This window comes from Corythoichthys intestinalis, chromosome 2, assembly GCF_030265065.1.
Source record: "Corythoichthys intestinalis isolate RoL2023-P3 chromosome 2, ASM3026506v1, whole genome shotgun sequence".
Classification (NCBI taxonomy): domain Eukaryota; kingdom Metazoa; phylum Chordata; class Actinopteri; order Syngnathiformes; family Syngnathidae; genus Corythoichthys; species Corythoichthys intestinalis.
In genome coordinates, this window is record NC_080396.1 from 29,741,423 (window position 1) to 29,761,252 (window position 19,830).

General features: G+C 39.3%; 1 protein-coding gene across 1 annotated transcript; it reads left to right on the forward strand.

The window, feature by feature from the left end:
- Positions 1 to 272: 272 nt before the first annotated feature.
- map3k2 (mitogen-activated protein kinase kinase kinase 2) lies at positions 273 to 19,830 on the forward strand. Its single transcript, XM_057829674.1, has 17 exons — positions 273 to 648; positions 6,386 to 6,459; positions 7,563 to 7,681; positions 7,889 to 7,929; positions 8,014 to 8,113; positions 8,184 to 8,297; positions 8,385 to 8,481; positions 8,875 to 9,005; positions 9,080 to 9,159; positions 9,241 to 9,305; positions 9,376 to 9,468; positions 9,547 to 9,780; positions 9,848 to 9,996; positions 10,074 to 10,205; positions 10,279 to 10,408; positions 17,532 to 17,709; positions 17,892 to 19,830. Exons 2-17 carry the CDS (start codon positions 6,453 to 6,455, stop codon positions 18,109 to 18,111), a joined length of 1,890 nt encoding a protein of 629 aa, XP_057685657.1. The 5' UTR covers positions 273 to 648; positions 6,386 to 6,452; the 3' UTR covers positions 18,112 to 19,830.

The window sequence follows — 19,830 nt, forward strand, 5'->3', positions numbered from 1 at the left end:
CCTAGCTTAAGCAATGGCCATTTATTTTGGAAATACAAAACTAGTTTTTTTTCCTTTGGGGGGGTGATCATCACAAAGATCAGCATAGGGAACGTTACAATTAATGTACATATAATTTTGTCATTCGTTAATTGTGTTTTGGTACGCTCTTCCAAAAGGGTCGAAGGTTACAAAAGGTTAAGTAACCGATAATACGAAATAATACGATTTTCTTGTGTTCTGATCTAAAAGAAAAGCAGTAAGCTTAGGACATTACATTCCACGTTTATTTTGTTAGTAAAGTAAAGCAATTTCCGGCTTTTACTGTCCAAAATCCAATAACTTGATTCTGTTGAGGCCTCAGCAAGCAAAAGCAACCGTAGTCAAGCAAGACGGTGAAAAGTAGCACAAATTTTCAGCAGTTCAGTAACTTCGCTGATGAGAAAAAATATTCTACAGAGAAAGAGTTCCGTTGCTGGTTCAATGCTTCATTCGATGCCCGTATTCCAGGTAATACGGGGCTAAAGTGACGGCCTCGTCGTCGTGTCAGCAGCTCTCCACCGAACTTGTCAGCTCGTTGCCAAACTTCGGCTCGCTGCGGCTCTCCGCGGGGCCCGGGGCGCGAGGCTCCGGCCCTGTGGATGAGGGGGTGAATTCAATTCCATCCAGGTACTATATTTGAAATACAAGGACAAAGTTAGTGTTTTTTTAACAGCGGTGCCTCACACGATAGTGCAATGCGAAAGGATAGCTTCGCGGTGGGTCCAAATTAGCCTTAGCATAGCTTGACAACTTCCGTGGCCTGTCAGCTCACTTCCATCTAAGTGTCGTCCGAATTTCACAAGCACGCCGTAGAATGTCGTAAGGTGACGGGATCGTTAAGAAGTGCAGCCGCTTTGCCAATATCGGTTAACTAAACAGGTGCAAGTTGACGTGGCACGTCGATAGCATTTCGGCTAATTCTCTGCGAACCAGGCCATAATCAGGCTGCAATGTTTGTTGTCTAGTAAGCTAGTAGTGGTTGTTGTGTTTCTTAACCACATGTTTCACATTAGACAAATCTTATCGCACACCCACAAGAGTAAAATGTAAAAAATGACACATAGGCCAATGTGAAGACTAATTGGTCCCTCTGTCACTAGAAGTTGATGGTACTTTAATTGTAAATAATTTATCTCAGGACTAAATAATGGTAGTGATTTGTCAAGATTGCTCATTTTTTCCACTGACAAGCTCACTCTTGTACATTACGCTTGGTAAGATCCCAGATAGCAGACCGACATTGAATAAACGTATTCCCCCCCATCAAAATCATCAGTATGGTTGATATCGAAATTTTAGACGTCACGTGACGTTGAAACACCATTGTTCTACGGTATGTCAGGCGATGGTTGGGTTAACATGAGAGGTGGGAATCTTTGGGTACCTAACGATTCGATTATGATATCAGAGGCTCCGATTCGATTATAAATCGATTATTGATGTCACCCAATGCCCCCCCCCCTTTTTAATGTTTTGTACATTTGTTCCAAAATAGTTTAAAAATCCTATTAGGCTTAACCAAACTAATATTTAAGTATCAAGTTAACAGTTAAAAACATTAAATAAAATACTCAAGTCCCCATTCTGTATCTGCAGCTTTAAACTACATTCAATCAATTTAATGATGTGAATCAACCTTTAAATTTGATAAAATTGCTCCCGTTATTCCTTAATTTCCCTTCTGTCTACTTATAACATGTCAAAGTTTTAAAACTGTTTCATTATTTAAAGGTAGATTCAAGCCAAGATTTTGGTGATTTCGGAGTATTTCAGATAAAAAGTTAATTAGGTTCGCTACAACCGAGCCTTCTAGAGAAGTCTACTGCTTTAAGGTGGCGGCTGTTTACAACGCGGCAACTACTAAACGGCAAGCCTGTCGTTTCGCATCTAGTTCTTTTTATATGTTCTAACACCGCCGCCGTCTGTCATTTACCATCAAGTTCTGCAAATATGTGATATCTACTATAGCCGTATGTGGCCGTATATTTGTAGCAACTAGCAACTGGGCGTTGTTTGAACCAGCTGTCGGCCGCAGTCAGGTATTTTTTGTTTTTTTTATCTAGCAGCATGAGTTGAACACGATATTTGCTCTTGGTCCGTTCCTCATTGCGTCCTGAAGACCTCGCTGACTGTGTTTTAGTTTTGCTTTACCTGGTATAATTCAATAATCGGAATTTGGATGTTTGTGAATCGTTCTCGAATCTTCCACGGCTGAATCGCGAATAATCTAAGATTCGGAAATTTCGCACGCCTCTAGTTAACATTGTTTTATAGTTGGTGATCTAATGTTGACAAATAGTTGATTTATGATTGATCTGGAAAAAGATTGAAAAGTCATTGAATTATGGATGAGCGGGTGTTTTGCTCAAAAACATAACATTAATTCAGCGATAATCAATATAATTAAAAAACGAAATGACGTTTAGGTTTTGTAAGGATTTCAATGTTAAAACAACATCAATTGAGGGTTCAAAAGTGACGTTTATTCAACGATAGAAGATCAACAGCGGAATGTTGATCCAAAATCTTTTCAACGTCAGTCTGCTATATTGGATTAGACTGGCGTTCATTTTCGACAATATCAATCTGATTTTGAAGCAATCGCCTAGCGCCATGTTTTATACCTGCAATGGACACTAAGGGTGATGACGTAGATTGTCACTCACTCAACGAATACTACTGGGTTACTGCAATTCCTTCTACGCGGCGTGTCTAATACATGTGCTCATTGGTTAAAATCACAGAGTACTTACCATTTGTGTTTTTATTGAGTCTTTTATTACCTTTTTCATTGCCTCAAAATACTTTTTGTATGTGTTTCCCTTTCATACCTTTAAGCATCGTGTTTTCTAGTGACAGCTTTAAAGCAGATTGTTAATCTGTTGACCTCATTATTCACGTAACATATTTAATAGAGGTAATAAAGGTGGGAATCTTGGGGCACCTAACGATTTGATTACGATTCAGAGGCTACGATTCGAATATAAATCGATTATTGATGACCCCCCCCCGCCCCCCACCTCCTCGCGTTTAATGTTTCATACAATAGTTCCAAATTTGTACAAAAATCCTCTCAGGCTGACAAAAATTACTATTTCAGTATCAAGTTAACAGTTCAAAACAGTAAAATTCTCAAGTCCCCATTCTGTATCAGCAGCTTTAAACTACATTCAATTGATTTAATGTTGTGAATCAACCGTTAAAGTTGTTAAAATTGCTCCAAACATCAACTCCAAACGAAAAACCCATCGCTTCAAAACAAGTCGATGGGCTATTTTGTTCGCCTTCATGAAAACAGAGAAACGGGCAACTTTTGTGAGAAAAACTACAAAGGCCTCAAAGCCAGTTACCTTGTTGCTGAACTTGTTGCTAAATCCAAAAAATACCACACTGTGACAGACACATTAATACTACCTGCCTGCAAAGCCATTGTGTGCGAGATGCTCGGCCCTGATGCGATTAAAGACATTGCTCAAGTCCCCCTGTCTGATAATTCTGAGCTTTTTCAAGCCTAACTGCTATAAAAAAAAATAAAATAAAAACAGAGAAAGACTGATAGCTCTTGAAGAATAAGGATATCGACTTTGTGTTCATCTAAACAGGCTCAAGTTTTACACTGAGTAAGTATGCATACTGAGTAGAGCTGGGAATCTTTGGGCACCTAACAATTCGATTACGATTCAGAGGCTCCGATTCGATTATAAAACGATTATTGATGCACCCCCCTCCTTTTTAAAAACATTTTTTATTCATTTATTTTTTCATAAATGTTTTGTATATTAGTTCCAAAATTGTTCAAAAATACTCTCAGGCTAAACCAAACTACTATTTCAGTATCAAGTTAACATATAGCAGTAAACAAATATACAAAAATAACAGTAAATAAAAAAACTCCAGTCCCCATTCTGTATCAGCAGCTTTAAACTACATTCAATTAATTTAATGTTGTGAATCAACCGTTAAAGTTGTTAAAATTGCTCCCGTTATTCCATAATTTCCCTTTTGTCTACTTTCGACATGTGAAAGTTTTAAAACTATTTTAAAGATAGATTCAAGTCAATATTTTACCGATTTAGGAGTATTTTAGATAAAAAGTTAATTAGGTTTGCTTGGAAGGTTCGCTACAACAGCCTTGCAGGGAAGTGTACTGCTTTAAGATGGCGGCCGTTTACTAACGCCCGCATCTAGCTTTTTGCAGATGTGCTGCTAACGCTACCGAATCTATATTGCATCTAGTCCTATATAAATGATATCTACCGTAACATTATGTGGATGTACTTTGTAGCAGCTTTTCGGCAGCAGTCAGGTATGTTGTTGTGTTTTTTTTATCTCGTGGCAGGAGTTGAGCTAGAGCCGTGAGTTGAGCATTGGCATTACCCGAGGGGCCGGGTAATGAGAAGCATGATGTTTAGCTACTCTCGCTCCGTTCCTCATTGCGTCCCGAAGACCGCGCGGCGCGCTGAGTGTGTTGTACTTCCGCTTTACTTGGCATATTTCAATAATCGGAATTTGGATGTTTGTGAATCGTTCTCGAATCTTCCACGGCCGAATCGCAAATAATCTAAGAATCGGAAATTTTGCACACCTCTAATACTGAGAAATTATAATTAAATATACTGTACAGAAAATAATTTTGGAACATTTTTGGTTTGTGGTGTGCCGCGAGATTTTTTCCAATGTAAAAATGTGCCGTGACTCAAAAAAAGGTTGAAAAACACTGTTTTAGTTAAAAAGTTAATTAGGTTTGCTACAACAGAGCCTTCCAGAGAGGTCTACTGCTATAAGATGGTGGCTGTTTACTAATGCCGGCAAGTCTGTCATTGTGCATCTAGTTCTCTATATATGTGCTGACGACGCAGGGTCTGTCATTTCGCATCTAGTTCTACACGCATACGATATCTACCGTAGCATTATGTTGCCTCAGTTTGTAGCACTGGGCGTTGTTTGTAGAGGCTGTCAGCAGCAGTCAGGTCTTTTTTTTTTTTTTTAATCTAGCGGCATGAGTTGAACATGATATTTACTTTCGGTCCGTTCCTCATTGCGTCACAAAGACCGTGCTGTGCTATAGTTCCGCTTTACCTGGCATAATTAAATAATCGGAATTTGGTTGTTTGTGACACGTTCTCGAATCTTTCACGGCCGAATCGCGAATAATCTAAGAATCGGAAATTTCGTATGCCTCTAATATTTAAAGCACCCTTATTTGATATTACTACGTTTAAGTATTTTCTTAAGGCATCTTTTGTATGTTCTGTCTGTATGGATCTAAACAAAACAAGTTGAAAGCGGACGGTAGTACTTTGGGTGTCAAATTTGCCTCTTGTAACACCTTTCACCAATGTAGCACAATTTGACAGAACTCCGTTTTTTTCCCCACTACTCTCGTCTCGTCTCATCCATCTTTCCTGTTCATTTTGCTTTTGCTGCTTGTTTGTGAAATATCGACAGTACTGTCATGCTTATTAATGATTCTCTCAGGTTCAAATTGAAAGGGTTGAACTGTTGACATGTTTATGTTGCTAGTCATACTCTGGAAGGCGGGCAGCGTAACCATGTGATGTCACCGCCCTGCGATGTCAACAGCAATGGTGACCTACTAGTTAAACCAATTTTACAAAGTGTATAAAAATGAAAACATCAAGAGGGCTTTTCAAATATCAAATAACTCATAATAACGTTTATCTTTTAAGAACTACAAGTCTTTCTATCGGTGGATCCCTTTAATAAACCCGTGGGAAATGGCCAGCAATTAAACAGTTCATACTTAGCCACAGAACAAGGGAGTTGACTCAGTTACTCCCATTACAAATATTCAAAAAACATTAGCCTTTCAATGTTTTGTTTTCAAGCTATGTATTAATATGACATACAAATGACAGTTGATAATTTTTCAGTGCTTTCTTTTGCCTAAACAAGCTTCAAGCAGTCTTTGATAAAGAGCTGATAGTGTTGCAATTGGCTGCTAAAACTTAATTTAAAAAAAAAACAAGCTTATGTACAAATACAGACAACGCAATGTTGCGCCTGTGTATTTTCAAGCACACATTGATGGATTGCAATTTCTAATGTGAAAGTAACATACAGTGGGGAGAACAAGTTTTTTGATACACAGTCAATGGGAAAACGCATTGGCAGTGTATCAAATACTTGTTCTCCCCACTGTATGTCAAATTAGTCCATGACTTGGAGGGGAGTTGTTGACCAATGCTTACAGATTTTCTGATCGGGAAAACATATTTTTCACACAACATATTAAAAAGGGATATGTGCTTTTTCCATCGAAGATGAACACTGTGCACGTTAAGATGGTCCTGCATGCAGAAGCAGTGTTGTTTCATTGTCTTACCCTAACTTGTGTTTACAGGAGGAAGGTATCCCTTTGATGGGAGAATCCTCTTTCCTGGCCACTTTGGGTCAAAAGTTGTGCCATTATGATGGGTATGTAAAAATGCATTTTATATGACAACTGATATTGACAGTGATAGGTGTCCAATCCATTTTAAATGGGAGGGCTAGCAGTATTGTTCAAAGTTGGCATTAATCAAATGAGATGTAACAAAAACTCTGCATTGATGTTCAGTGGAACCACCACCTAACTGATATATACCGTATTTAAGTCGCAATTTTTTTCATAGTTTGGCTGGGGGTGCGACTTATGCTCAGGAGTGACTTATATGCAAAATTATTAACACATTATTATATCATTTCTAGATCAAAATCTCTTTATTTTCCAAAATTTCACACTAGTTGTGCATGGATTTCCAGTTCAAAAAGGAAAAGACAAAATGTGATGAAAAGCGGGACTGACATCCAACACCCACACAAATAAATAAAAGAATAATCATAATAATAAAATAAAATGAAAAAAACAAAAACAAAAAAAAAAACAAGAAACAAAAAGAAAACCAACAAAAAGAAACCATTAAATTAATCCCCGTCACTGCCAGTGAACTTCGTGACCATTGAACATTGAGTTTTACTAATAGCTTTGGATAATAAATATCAATACAATAAAGAAAAGAGTTGCCAGATTATATCATTTCAAATGTTATTTTGGTGTTTTGGAGTGACACTGATGGTTTGGTAAACTTGTTAGCATGTTCTTTATGCTATAGTTGTCTGAATAACTCTTAATAGCTATGTAACGTTAACATACCGACCACGTTCACATTTCGTTGTTCATTCATCATGTAACATTATCATACTGTACACTTATTCAGCATGTTGTTCTCTATTGTATTTTTATTTTAAATTGCCTTTCAAGATGACATATCTGTTCTATGTGTTGGATTTTATCAAGTAAATTTCCCCCAAAAATGCGACTCCGGTGCGACTTATAGTCCGAAAAATACAGTACTTACAGTTTACAACAAAGTTGTAACAAAGTACTTTACTGAAGACGTTGCATAAAATGTAAACCAATCAACACAAGAATGAATTCACTTTTAATGTCACACACCCCTCAAGTCGCACGGCCAAAAAATTACATGAATTATTTTGTTTTAACGACTGTTAATTTCCTTTCACAACTAAATGGGCAGATGAGCAGGAGGCGCTGCAGTCAATCATGCAGGACCTGGCAGAACTTCACCGGTCCAGTCGTCCTGCTGGGTTCCTGTCGGACCTAGGCAAACCCAAAGCCTCCTCTCCCAAGAACTTGGTAAACCCTCACTGTCAGAAAATGAATTTATTTGGGGTTATTTCCAATTAGTGGAAGAAGTTATGATTAACATGCACTTTACAATTAACTCATCCGCTTAGATTTCGTTGTCAATGAGAGTGAATGACTTTAAGAATTTTTTTATTTTAAAATGCCTAGAAGGCAGCATGTTATTTTTCTGAGATTTGACTTTGATTTTTTGGACAGAATGACGTCAGAGTGAAATTCGAATTCAAAGGAGAGAAGAGGTAAAGCTCAAACTGGCTTGGTAATTTTTGTTCCTCTGTGACTGTAGACTCCCTGACATTGACCTTTCCTCTTCTTCCGTTCAGGATTTTGCAATTCTCTCGGCCCATCAAGTTGGACGACCTGAGAGAAAAAGCAAAGGTGGCTTTCGGTCAGGCTATGGACCTTCACTACAGCAACAACGAGGTAGAGACAAGACCAGTTTTCCCTTGAACCTTTAGCTCTCCACGCTAACTTGGCTGCTTGACTTCTACAGCTGGTGATTCCGCTTACCGTTCAAGATGACCTGGACAAGGCCGTGGAGCTGCTAGATCGAAGTGTTCACATGAAGAGTCTGAAAATCCTCCTGGTGTTGCAGATCTCTTCGCAGGTCTTTAGGGTTGAACCTTATGACAACCTTTCCCTCCAAGACTATTTTTTTTTCTTAATAATTTTGTGGTTCTGGTTCTTTTTCCAGAACTCTTCTTGCAATCTGGGCCTCCTGCCTTCCTGCGAGGAGTTGGACAACAAAGGATTCAGAGTGGCAGACAAGGAGAGCATGTTGGCATCACTAGGTTAGAGAATGACCATTACAATGGTGGTGTTCAAAATCGTCCTTAGTAGATTTGTCACAAACACATAATTTTGCACTGAAGTTTTGTCCGAATCACCTGATTTTGAGGATTTGTCAACACCGATCCGATACCTCGGCAATTTGTTCATTTATTTAATAACGAATTACAATACATTTTTTGTTTCTTTTGACAATAGAAAAAAAAATCAGAAAAAAACCTTACAACCCCAACTGTAAAAATTAATGACATCCCTCATTCTTACAGATAATCAGGGATTAGGGACATCCCTAATTCTTACATTACCTAGGTTTACAAAATTTGACCTTCAGTGAATCCAGTCTGTTGGTGTGATGATTTGATATCTAAAGTAACGGTTTTGTCCTTGCTCTTCAGGGTCTCATTCGACGGACCGAAGCTCTCCTCCACCCGGATACATTCCTGACGCACTCCAGCAAGTGGCAAGAAACGGTTCCTTCACTAGTATCAACAGCGAAGGAGAGTTCATTCCAGAGAGCATGGACCAGGTGCCCTATCTCTCAAAAGCGTGCACTACTCCACAAGCAGGAAATATAAGTGGGGCATTCCTTTTTCTCCTCAGATGCTGGACCCGCTGAGCATGAGCAGCCCGGAGAACTCTGCGTCTGGAAGTTGTCCTTCTTTAGATAGCCCATTGGACAGGTGGATACATTTAGGTTTAAGCATGCTGCCGTGAACGGCTATAGTAATGTACGTGTATTGAGACCTTTTCATGTTAAACAGTGAATACCCAAAATCAAGGATGCCAAGAGCACAGAGTTACCCTGACAACCATCAGGATTTTCCAGGTGCACAACGTGTGCGTGAGATGTAGGTTCTGTCACAAACAATGCTCTTATTGTGTCCCTATCCCTCCAGAATACGACATCCCTGTCTTCGACAAGTCTGGAAAAGGAGGCACGTACCCTCGGCGATACGGCGTTCCCTTCGGCCTGCAAGATTACAGTGATGGTTAGCATTCGCTTTTTTCCCCTGAAAATGTGAACGATATACCACAAGCAGGAAATTATCTCCTTCTTCGTGCGTCAGGGAGGAAGACCTTCCCTCGTGCTCGGCGAACGCAGGCACACGGTCTCCGCTCTCCTGTCAGCTTCAGTCCCACTGAGCAGTCGCCCAGCACTAGCAGCGGCAGCAGCGTGTTCACCCCCGACCTGGAAGACGGCGCCGCGCCTGCCAGGCGGCCTCGCAGGGGAAGTGATATTGAGACAAACCAGTCCAGCACTCCGAGCCTGTCGGTCATGGACATCAGCCCGCCCAGCCGCTGTGAGTTTAACCTTACATAACAAAGTAAACCTTACTCCCAGATATGAGTAACATTTTGTGTGCTCAGCTCCACGCGCGCCCACCAACTGGCGACTTGGGAAGCTTCTCGGGCAGGGCGCCTTCGGACGGGTTTTCCTTTGCTACGACGCAGATACTGGACGAGAACTAGCAGTCAAACAGGTCCAGTTCGATCCAGAGAGTCCAGAGACGAGCAAGGTCAGAATGCTTCTTTGGCCTTTATTGTTCCTTTACATCTAAAAGTAATGCTTGAATTGTTCTTGTGTCCCGAATAGGAGGTGAGTGCTTTGGAGTGTGAAATCCAGCTGTTAAAAAACCTTTGTCACGAACGTATTGTCCAGTACTACGGTTGTCTGCGAGACTCCATGGAGCGAACGCTCTCCATCTTCATGGAATACATGCCTGGAGTGAGTTTTCACTGTTCTGACAAATTTGGGATTCCTTGTGAATGCTCCACTGAGGATTGCTCCATATCCCTAGGGTTCCATAAAGGACCAAGTGAAGTCCTACGGTGCACTGACGGAGAACGTGACGCGTCGTTACACCAGGCAAATACTTGAGGGAGTTTCCTACCTGCACAGCAACATGATTGTTCACAGGGATATCAAAGGTATGGTAGAAAATATTGGATGACTGTCATATTAATGGATTTTGCAAATTTATAAGCATATAATAATTAGAGGTGTGCAAAATTTCCGATTCTTAGATTATTCGCAATTCGGCCGTGGAAGATTCGAGAACGATTCACAAACATCCAAATTCCGATTATTGAAATATGCCAAGTAAAGCGGAAGTACAACACACTCAGCGCGCCGCGCGGACTTCGGGACGGAACGGAGCGGGATTAGCTAAACATTATGCTTCTCATTAACCGGCCCCTCGGGTAATGCCAACGCTCAACTCACGGCTCTAGCTCAACTCATGCCACGAGATCAAAAAACACAACAACATACCTGACTGCTGCCGAAAAGCTGCTACAAGTACAGCTAAGTTACATAATGTTACGGTAGATATCATTTATATAGGACTAGATGGATTATACTACTCGGTAGCGGTAGCAGCACATCTGCAAAAAGCTAGATGCGGGCGTTAGTAAACGGCCGCCATCTTAAAGCATCCCTGCAATGCTGTTGTAGCGAACCTTCCAAGCAAACCTAATTAACTTTTTATCTAAAATACTCCTAAATCGGTAAAATATTGACTTGACTCTATCTTTAAAATAGTTTTAAAACTTTCACATGTCAAAAGTAGACAAAAGGGAAATTATGGAATAACGGGAGCAATTTTAACAACTTTAATGGTTGATTCACAACATTAAATTAATTGAATGTAGTTTAAAGCTGCTGATACAGAATGGGGACTGGAGTTTTTTTATTTAATGTTATTTTTGTATATTTGTTTACTGCTATATGTTAACTTGATACTGAAATAGTAGTTTGGTTTAGCCTGAGAGTATTTTTGAACAATTTTGGAACTAATGTACAAAACTTTATTTAAAAAAAAAAAAAAAAAAAAAAAAAAAAAGGAGGGGGGTGCATCAATAGTCGTTTTATAATCGAATCGGAGCCTCTGAATCGTAATCGTAATCGAATCGTTAGGTGCCCAAAGATTCCCAGCTCTAATAATAATAAGCATGTTAAATGTCTGAAACTTAAAACTAGCAAGTCTGAAAACTTTGCAGGTTGTCTGATTAAACGAATAACAGAAATGCCCATATTTTTTGAGGGGGTAGATGGCTAGATTTGCACACGTACAGTATGCACTCATATTGACAATTAACTGTTGAAAGTCAGCAAAATGAAAGTAGTTGTCTTAACAAGAATTGTCTTTGTGGTCGTCCGTTTCCTCACTATGTTCCTCATAGTGAGAGCTGAACTGTCTGAGATAACTTTTGTAGCCTTCCCTAAAACCAGGGGTCAGCAACCCAAAATGTTGAAACAGCCTTGTTGGATCAAAAAAACAAATATGTCTGGAGCCGCAAAAACGTACGATGCAGCCTCAAGCTTAACTTTATTACATTATTAATGAATTAGAAGAATGTTTGTGTCAGGTTTGTCCTCCTACAGACAACCATATTACAGGCATGAAAATCTCTCACCTTTCGGCGAAATTCGCCGTTTTGAAGTCAAAAAGGATGACCTACGTGAATCGTGTAAATCCGAGGAGAAAAATTTTTAGTGGGGGGGGGGGGGGGGTCGTTAGTAGGCATGTGCCAGTTACCTTCACGGATTACCATGCTATGAAAACGTCGCGGTTACAAAACCACTAAAATTTTCCGTCATACAGTAGTACGTATTCGTTATTTTTCATGTGTCAAAAATGCAGCCAGAATTAGCTTGGCGCGGCAGCGCTTACCCCTTCCCCTGTTTGATGCTGCGTGTGTCAGTGACGCTATTCCAGCAAGCCCAAAAACAAGCACTCCAAACGCAAGGCGTAAATTCTTCAATTTATTGATCTCTCAAATCGTGGTAACTGAAATATACCAAATGAATACATTTAAAACGTTGTAGTTTCGTATTTTTCCACATGTGAGTAGCTTCAACAGTTTAGCTTCATGAAAAAGTTCGTCAAAAACAAAACACACATTTTCCTTTCAAATTCAATACACAAAGTTACTAAAAACTTACAAAGATGAATGATAGGCAAGGCTTAGCTAGGACAGCAACTTCATTGAGGTTAATCACAGCCGCTGAGAGAGAAACAAGTTTGTATGCGGGGAGGAAAAAAAAAAAAAAAGAACGTCAAAGATCGCTAATTGCGACAGATGATCTTGTACTGAGCACAAATTCACATTCGCTGGAGGAGGTAAAGTATCACTCCCAATTGTTTTTAGAGGAATGCATTTGCCAGCATATTGAATTTAGTGAGTAATGGTTTTCGTTTTCATATTTTGTGGTATGACAAAGTTACTGCCGTTCGTTGCAGCTTGCGTTGAACACTGCCGGTGTAGGCGCACTATCCTATTCCCCTCACTATCCACTCGCGGGGGCCTGCGCTTGTCAGTGACGTTCCTTATTCTCGCTATATGAATATACAACTTTAGCATTTGTTAATAATACGCTCTGTGTGTAGTATCATCCATCGATTTTCCTTTTTAAATGAGCACTTTTAAACGAACGCAACAAGTAACAACGGGAACATTTTTAAACAGGCATTTCATGGGAGAGCATTTCGACTCTTCGGCCAATCACGGGAGAGCATTTCGACTCTTTGGCCAATCATATAGCGAGAGCGAGTGGATAGTGAGGGGAATAGGATAGTGAGCCTACACCGGAGCGTCCGGTGAAAAAATAGCTCCCGTTAAGGTAGCGTCAAGCTTGTGTATTTAACGGTAATATAAAAGCAGTGTTGTCAATAACGCGGTATCGTAATGCGTAACTAATCTGATTACTTTCTTTCAGTAAAGAACAATCTAACGCGTTCATTTTTCTAAATCAGTAATCTGAGTAAAATTACTTTCCTTGATGCCTGTGCGTTACTATTTTGTTATTGCCCCATAATGTGTGTAGAATGAAGAATACTGTAGTCATGGGAGTGACATCACATGTCACATTTTTTAATCGGGGATGGAACAAAAAGGGTCACGTGTATTACCATGATGCGTGAGCGCTGGGAGTTTGCGGCCAAAACAACATAGCCTTGCTACCTCGCCAGGATGCAATGAAATAGGCAGGAGATATACTACAAACGGCTGCATTTGCACACTGGAAACACAGCCATTACTTCACATTTTTGTCCAGTAAAGATAACAAAAATATCTCCGTGCGCTGCAAACTTTGCGCTGGCTCAAAAAGACTGTCCACCGCTATAAGCATCCAATTCAAGCACCACTTGGAATTACAGCACAACAGGTAACACGACAGCCAGGACTTTTTGATACTGCTCGTGCTCAATCCTCGGTTCAAGCTCAGTTGTTGTTGAGGGTTTTGAAAGCTTAGGTTTAAAGAAATTCTAAATATCCATCTTGCCTCCTCAGCTGTAGTTTTGGCTAAGCAATGCAAACGGCTGTCTCTAAGGTTCTATAGTCACATGATCTGTTCGAAAAATAATTTGGACCCCTTATGAAATACTTTGAAGGATTCCTGTTCATTTTATTCGTGTTGTTTGTTTTATTGCTCTAAAACTTTTATAGACAACATTTTAAGGGCCATATTCAATGGTCTTTATTTTAAAGGGGAAGTTCAGAATTTTTTACATTAGGCTTAATCTTTGAGTTAGCCGGGGTTTAATTAGTAGTTGGAAATGATTTGAACAAATTCTGTGCAGTTTGACAGTTATTTGTAAGTTTCAGGGCTCCGGAGTGGCTAAGCTAGCGCGAGTCAATGGTGGTTGAAATCAACTCCTTCAACTAATTAAACCCCCGTTAACTCGAATATTAAGCCTTATGTGAAAAATTAAAATGGTCAAATTCGCCACATGTAGGACGTTTTGCCGACGGCGGACATTTTGGCAGAACGCCGGAACATATTTCCTCCACACCTTTCTCACCTTTTTAACCCCTGACCCATTTTCATGCCTGATATTAAAAATATATATACCTGTATATACACACACATATATTAGGGCTGTCAAAATTAATTAATTTTTTCAATCAATCACGTTAAAATATTTGACGGATGCTATGTGCTTGTTACTTGTGTTTAATGGTGTTTTGTCGCCCTCTGCTGGCGCTTGGGTGCGACTGATTTTATGGTTAAATTATGGTTTTAGCACCATAATTATTATTGACATCAACAATGGCGAGCTACTAGTTTATTTTTTGATTGAAAATTTTACAAACTTTATTAAAACAAAAACATTAAGAGGGGTTTTAATATAACATTTCTATAACTTGTACTAACATTTATCTTTTAAGAACTACAAGCCTTTCTATCGATGGATCACTTTAACAGAATGTTAATAATGTTAATTAATTAATTATTAATTAATTGTTATAATAAACAAGTACAGTATGTTGAATGTGTATATCCGTTTTGTGTCTTTTCATTTTTATTAATTTACAGAAAACTATGGCATATTTTATAGATGGTTTGAATTGCGATTATTTTATGATTAATTAATTTTTAAGTTGTGATTAACTCGATTAAATATTTTAATCGTTAGACAGCCCTAGCATATATATGTATGTATATGTATAATTTCCCTACCCCATCTTTTTCCATTTCCAAGCATTTTTGAAAACGCTCCCGGGAGCCACTAGGGCAGTGCTGAAGAGCCGCATGTGGCTCTAGAGCTGCTGGTTGCTGACCCCTGCCTTCAACCATGATGTCGAACAACCTTTTCATTCAAGTTAATTTAGTTTCTTTTCGCTAGCGATTCAAACAGTGACACAAACTTGCAATCAGCCATCTTAAAGTCACACATTTTCTCATTATTGCGTGCAACATGAGTTACAAGTTTGCTCACATTTTTTCACCTGTGTAATCTTGTTTTGAAGCATATTGCACATTTTCTGCACTATTACTCTGTCAAGCAGTTTTTTTTATATATTATATATATTATATATTTATATTAGGGCTGTCAAGCGATTAAAAATTTTAATCGAGTTAATTACAGCTTAAAAATTAATTAATTGTAATTAATCGCAATTCAAACCATCTATAAAATATGCCATATTTTTCTGTAAATTATATATATTCTGTAAAATAAATTGTTGGAATGGAAAAATAAGACACAAGATGGATATATACAGTGGGGAGAACAAGTATTTGATACACTGCCAATGGGAAAATCCATTGGCAGTGTATCAAATACTTGTTCTCCCCACTGTACATTCAACATACGGTACATAAGGACTGTAGTGGGCATTTCACTCTACTGTCATTTAAATCTGTCTATGCTGTCCTCACTCCGAAGCGTCTACTTTTTCCAAAGCTAGACAGCTAGTGAACGACGCCTTAATAATCAGACTTCTTCCTTTTTCATCTGATTTATTAATAAAATAGCCTCAAACCATTGTCCTCTTTAGACCGTCATAAAACTACAAAAAAAAAAGTACACAAGCATTGCTTTAGCAACAATGTTAGCTTAGCACGCTATACAGGTTCACTAAACATAAACAAAAAGCGTCTCATACAAAAAATAGAACATTTCGCTTACTAACATAATATGTACAGTGCTGCTCAAAAGTTTGTGAACCCCCTCAACATTTTGGAATTTTCTATTATTTCAACCTGATTTCCTAATCAATCAATTCAGTAGTTTTTTTGTTTGTTTTTTTTAACAGTTGTGTTGTCGAGACTAAATTAAAAAGAGTTTTCATCATCTGATGTAGGTGCAAAATTGAACTGTTTGGTCACAACCAAAACCGCCATGTCTGGCGAAAAGTCAACACTGCATACCACCAAAAGAACCTTCTCCCAACAGTGAAGCATGGAGGTGGGAATGTCAAGATCTGGGCTTGCTTTTCATCCTCAGGACCTGGACAACTCCACATAGTCCAGGGAATCATGAATTCTGAGGAATATTGTCAAATCCTAGAACATAACCTGACGCCATCTGTTTTGAAGTTAAAGCTTGGCAGAAGGTGGATCATGCAACATGATAATGATCCAAAGCATTCCAGCAATACAACCAAGGAATGGCTGAAAAAGAAGAAGATTCGTGTTCTGGACTGGCCCAGTCAAAGTCCTGACCTAAATCCCATTGAAATGCTGTGGCGGGACCTGAAGCGAGCAGTTCATGCCAGACGCCCATCAAACCTCTCTCAACTGACTGCGTTCTGCAAGGAAGAATGGGCAAAAATCCCCCAAAGTAGATGTGAGAGACTGATTAGTCACTACAGAAACCGTTTGGTTGAGGTAATGTCTGCAAAAGGAGGCGCAATATCCTATTAACTGAAGGGGTTCACATACTTTTGCACACATGATATCTGAGTTTTTCTTAAATCAACCACTTTTGTTAAATAAAGAATGACAATATAACTATTTCTTTTGTTTCAGTCCATTATTTGGAATGTCAGTATTGTGGATTTGGGTATAACTTAACATTTAATAAGGTTATTTTAGTTTTTTTTACAAAAAATCTGACCATCGCTGTGGGGTTCACAAACTTTCGAGCAGCACTGTACATTCTTTACAACAACCATACTTACGGACAAATCTTGTCCAAGGATCATATAAGCACAACATTACAACGTAGGCGTCAGCCCGAGACGTTGTGCAGCCATATGAACTGGCAAGAAAAAAATAAACCATGTCGCAAAGTGACCACAAGAGTTCGCTGTTGTGCTGCAGCACAAAAAGCCTTGCTGTAAAACTTGCCAAATGGCAGAATACTGAGCGGGACATATGCGTTAATTGCGTCAAATATTTTAACGTGATTAATTTAAAAAATTAATTACCGCGCGTTAACGCGATAATTTTGACAGCCCTAATTTATATATGCATATCAGGTTGCTGATCCAAACACCAAATGATTTTTCAATGAAAATAATGGAAATTGTTAGAGGTTCTCAAACGTTTTCATACCCATGTATAGAGGGTAATCTAAATAATGTTCGGTAATATGTATGTTAAAATGTATTTTTTTTTATAGATATGTAACATAAAAGCACAGTGTCCAGAAGTGATAGTCTCGCACAGAGTGGGCACTTATTATTCAAATGAATCATGAACGGTGTTAAAGATATTCTTACTGCCATTTGAACTGGGTGGGCTGGCATCAAATGATACTGCAGCCAATGAGTTAAGTCTGTTTGAGAATGGGCAAATGAAGAAAGTTATTGTCTCTAGGGGCCAACATCCTGCGAGACTCTGTAGGAAATGTCAAGTTGGGTGACTTCGGAGCCAGTCGGAGGCTGCAGACCATTTGTCTGTCAGGAACGGGGATCAAGTCGGTGACGGGCACGCCATACTGGATGAGTCCAGAAGTAATCAGTGGTGAGGGCTACGGCAGGAAGGCTGACATCTGGTACGATCGCACAACATTTTTGTTCCGCATGACAATTTCCTCCTTCCACCTCTGGTTATGATTGACACAAAAAACACTTCATAGATAAAAATTAGCTGTTCAATTTGTTTTGTGTTGATTTGAATGATGTATACAAGTGAGGATCTTGAGCCGTTTCGTGTCTGTGTTAACCGTTCTATCAGGAGTGTCGGCTGCACTGTTGTTGAGATGTTGACCCAACGACCCCCCTGGGCGGAGTTTGAAGCTATGGCGGCCATTTTTAAGATTGCCACGCAGCCCACCAATCCCGTGTTACCTGCCCACGTGTCGGACCACTGCAGAGAATTCCTCAAACGTATCTTCGTGGAGACCAAGCAGCGCCCATGTGCCGACGAGCTGCTAAGGCACATCTTTGTACATTAACTTCCTGCTATTTTGGCGGAGCTGGGCTTCTTTGCTGTCACCATATTGGACCAGGAAGAAGGTTTGGTGCTTCCGGGCCTTTGTATAAAACTGCAGAAGACGCAGGTCTTCTATTTTTGCACCTTAATTTCTCAAGTGAGGATTTCTCAACTCCTCCCTTGTGACAGTATGAATTCTTAGGAAACGGTTCCGTTTTTGTTTTTTTTAATATAAACGCTTTCTCTTCAAATGTATCCTGTTGTGCTGCGGGATGGTGTCTACGTCGCGAACCCGACCCCAGAATGTAGTCTCGCGCCTTTGATGACCAGGGCTTGCTGCTAATAACAAAAACAAAAATGGGGAACAAACATGCAGTTGACACTCCACTCACCTGCCTTCATCTCGCCCTCTTATGTCGCCATCTTGCTTTGTGCCTTTTTCGTTTCTCAACATTGCCTGGATGAATTAACTGTATGAGTAGTCATATTTTTACATTCGTTTCTGGAGGAAACCTATTCCAGCTCGGCTTTGCTGCTGGACGATCACTCATTGTCACATCACATTTGATTGTGCCTCTTGACCTGGCTTCAAATGCCTTCAATGTTCCCTTCAGCAAATGGGAACACCTGCCGATCCATAGCTGCTTTGAACTCCTTCGCTACTTTCGACGGCAATAGACGCCCAAATTCGAACCGAGATGGTCTGTCAGTAAATGATTGTTTCAGTGCCATTGACGGCGATAGTGATCATTCACTGCCAGACCCTCCCAGTTCAAATGTATTGGACCCCTATCGCTGTCAATGGTAGCGCCATAATTCTAGATGTGACCCGAATACAGCTCTGCATTCACTCGGAAACTTTACTCATACTAGACCGGGAACGTACCCAGGATGATGCTTTCATGCTCTTAAGATTTTAATTGTGTGTGTGTGTGTGTGTGTGTGTGTATATAATTTATATAATGTATACAGTATATATTTATATATATACACATACATACAATTCCATTTTATTTGCACGTTGATTTTGTTTCTTACACAAGTGCGTTGTGTTGCGATGATTGTAAAGTGTCCGTTTGCTTCGCTTGCCACAATTAACGTTTGGCTTCCAGTATTAGTGAATGAGTGAGTGCATGTGTAACTACTGTGTACGCTCAATTGGGGCCTCCCAAATAGCTTAGAGCCAGTGTTCTAAGCTTATGCGGCTGACACTGATGATGAAAATCTTGTACAAATGTAAATCCAAATGTATCTTTTTGTTTTTCTAAAGTCTGTTTGTGTATGTCTTGTAAAAGAAGCCATGTTTATAATTCTAATTGGTTTGTAACCAATACGCCTGTTTATATCAGATCTGTATATCAGTGGTATGTATAATTTTTTAATATATATATTTTTTATTTCACATGGGAAATTTTATGCATGGTTCGTCCAGACCGATGCAGTAGTGCCGTTAAACATTTTTGGCCAAATTCTGCAGTAATGTGACAGCTCTGTGTTCATTAATATGACGGTGAAGAATAATAAAAGATATTTATTTCACCTATTAGTGCAGTTGGTATGTGTGAGTTGTAGATACTGATGCAGGGGTGGGACAAACTTTTCAAAGACCATCAGCCGTGGCTGGCTGTCTCTAAAGGCCACAAGCCACCAATGATGCTTTTTTATTTTATTTTCATTTTTATTTTTAAACCCAATTGAATATAATTTTTATTTTTATTCGTTTTTCTTTGTAGAATGGTAG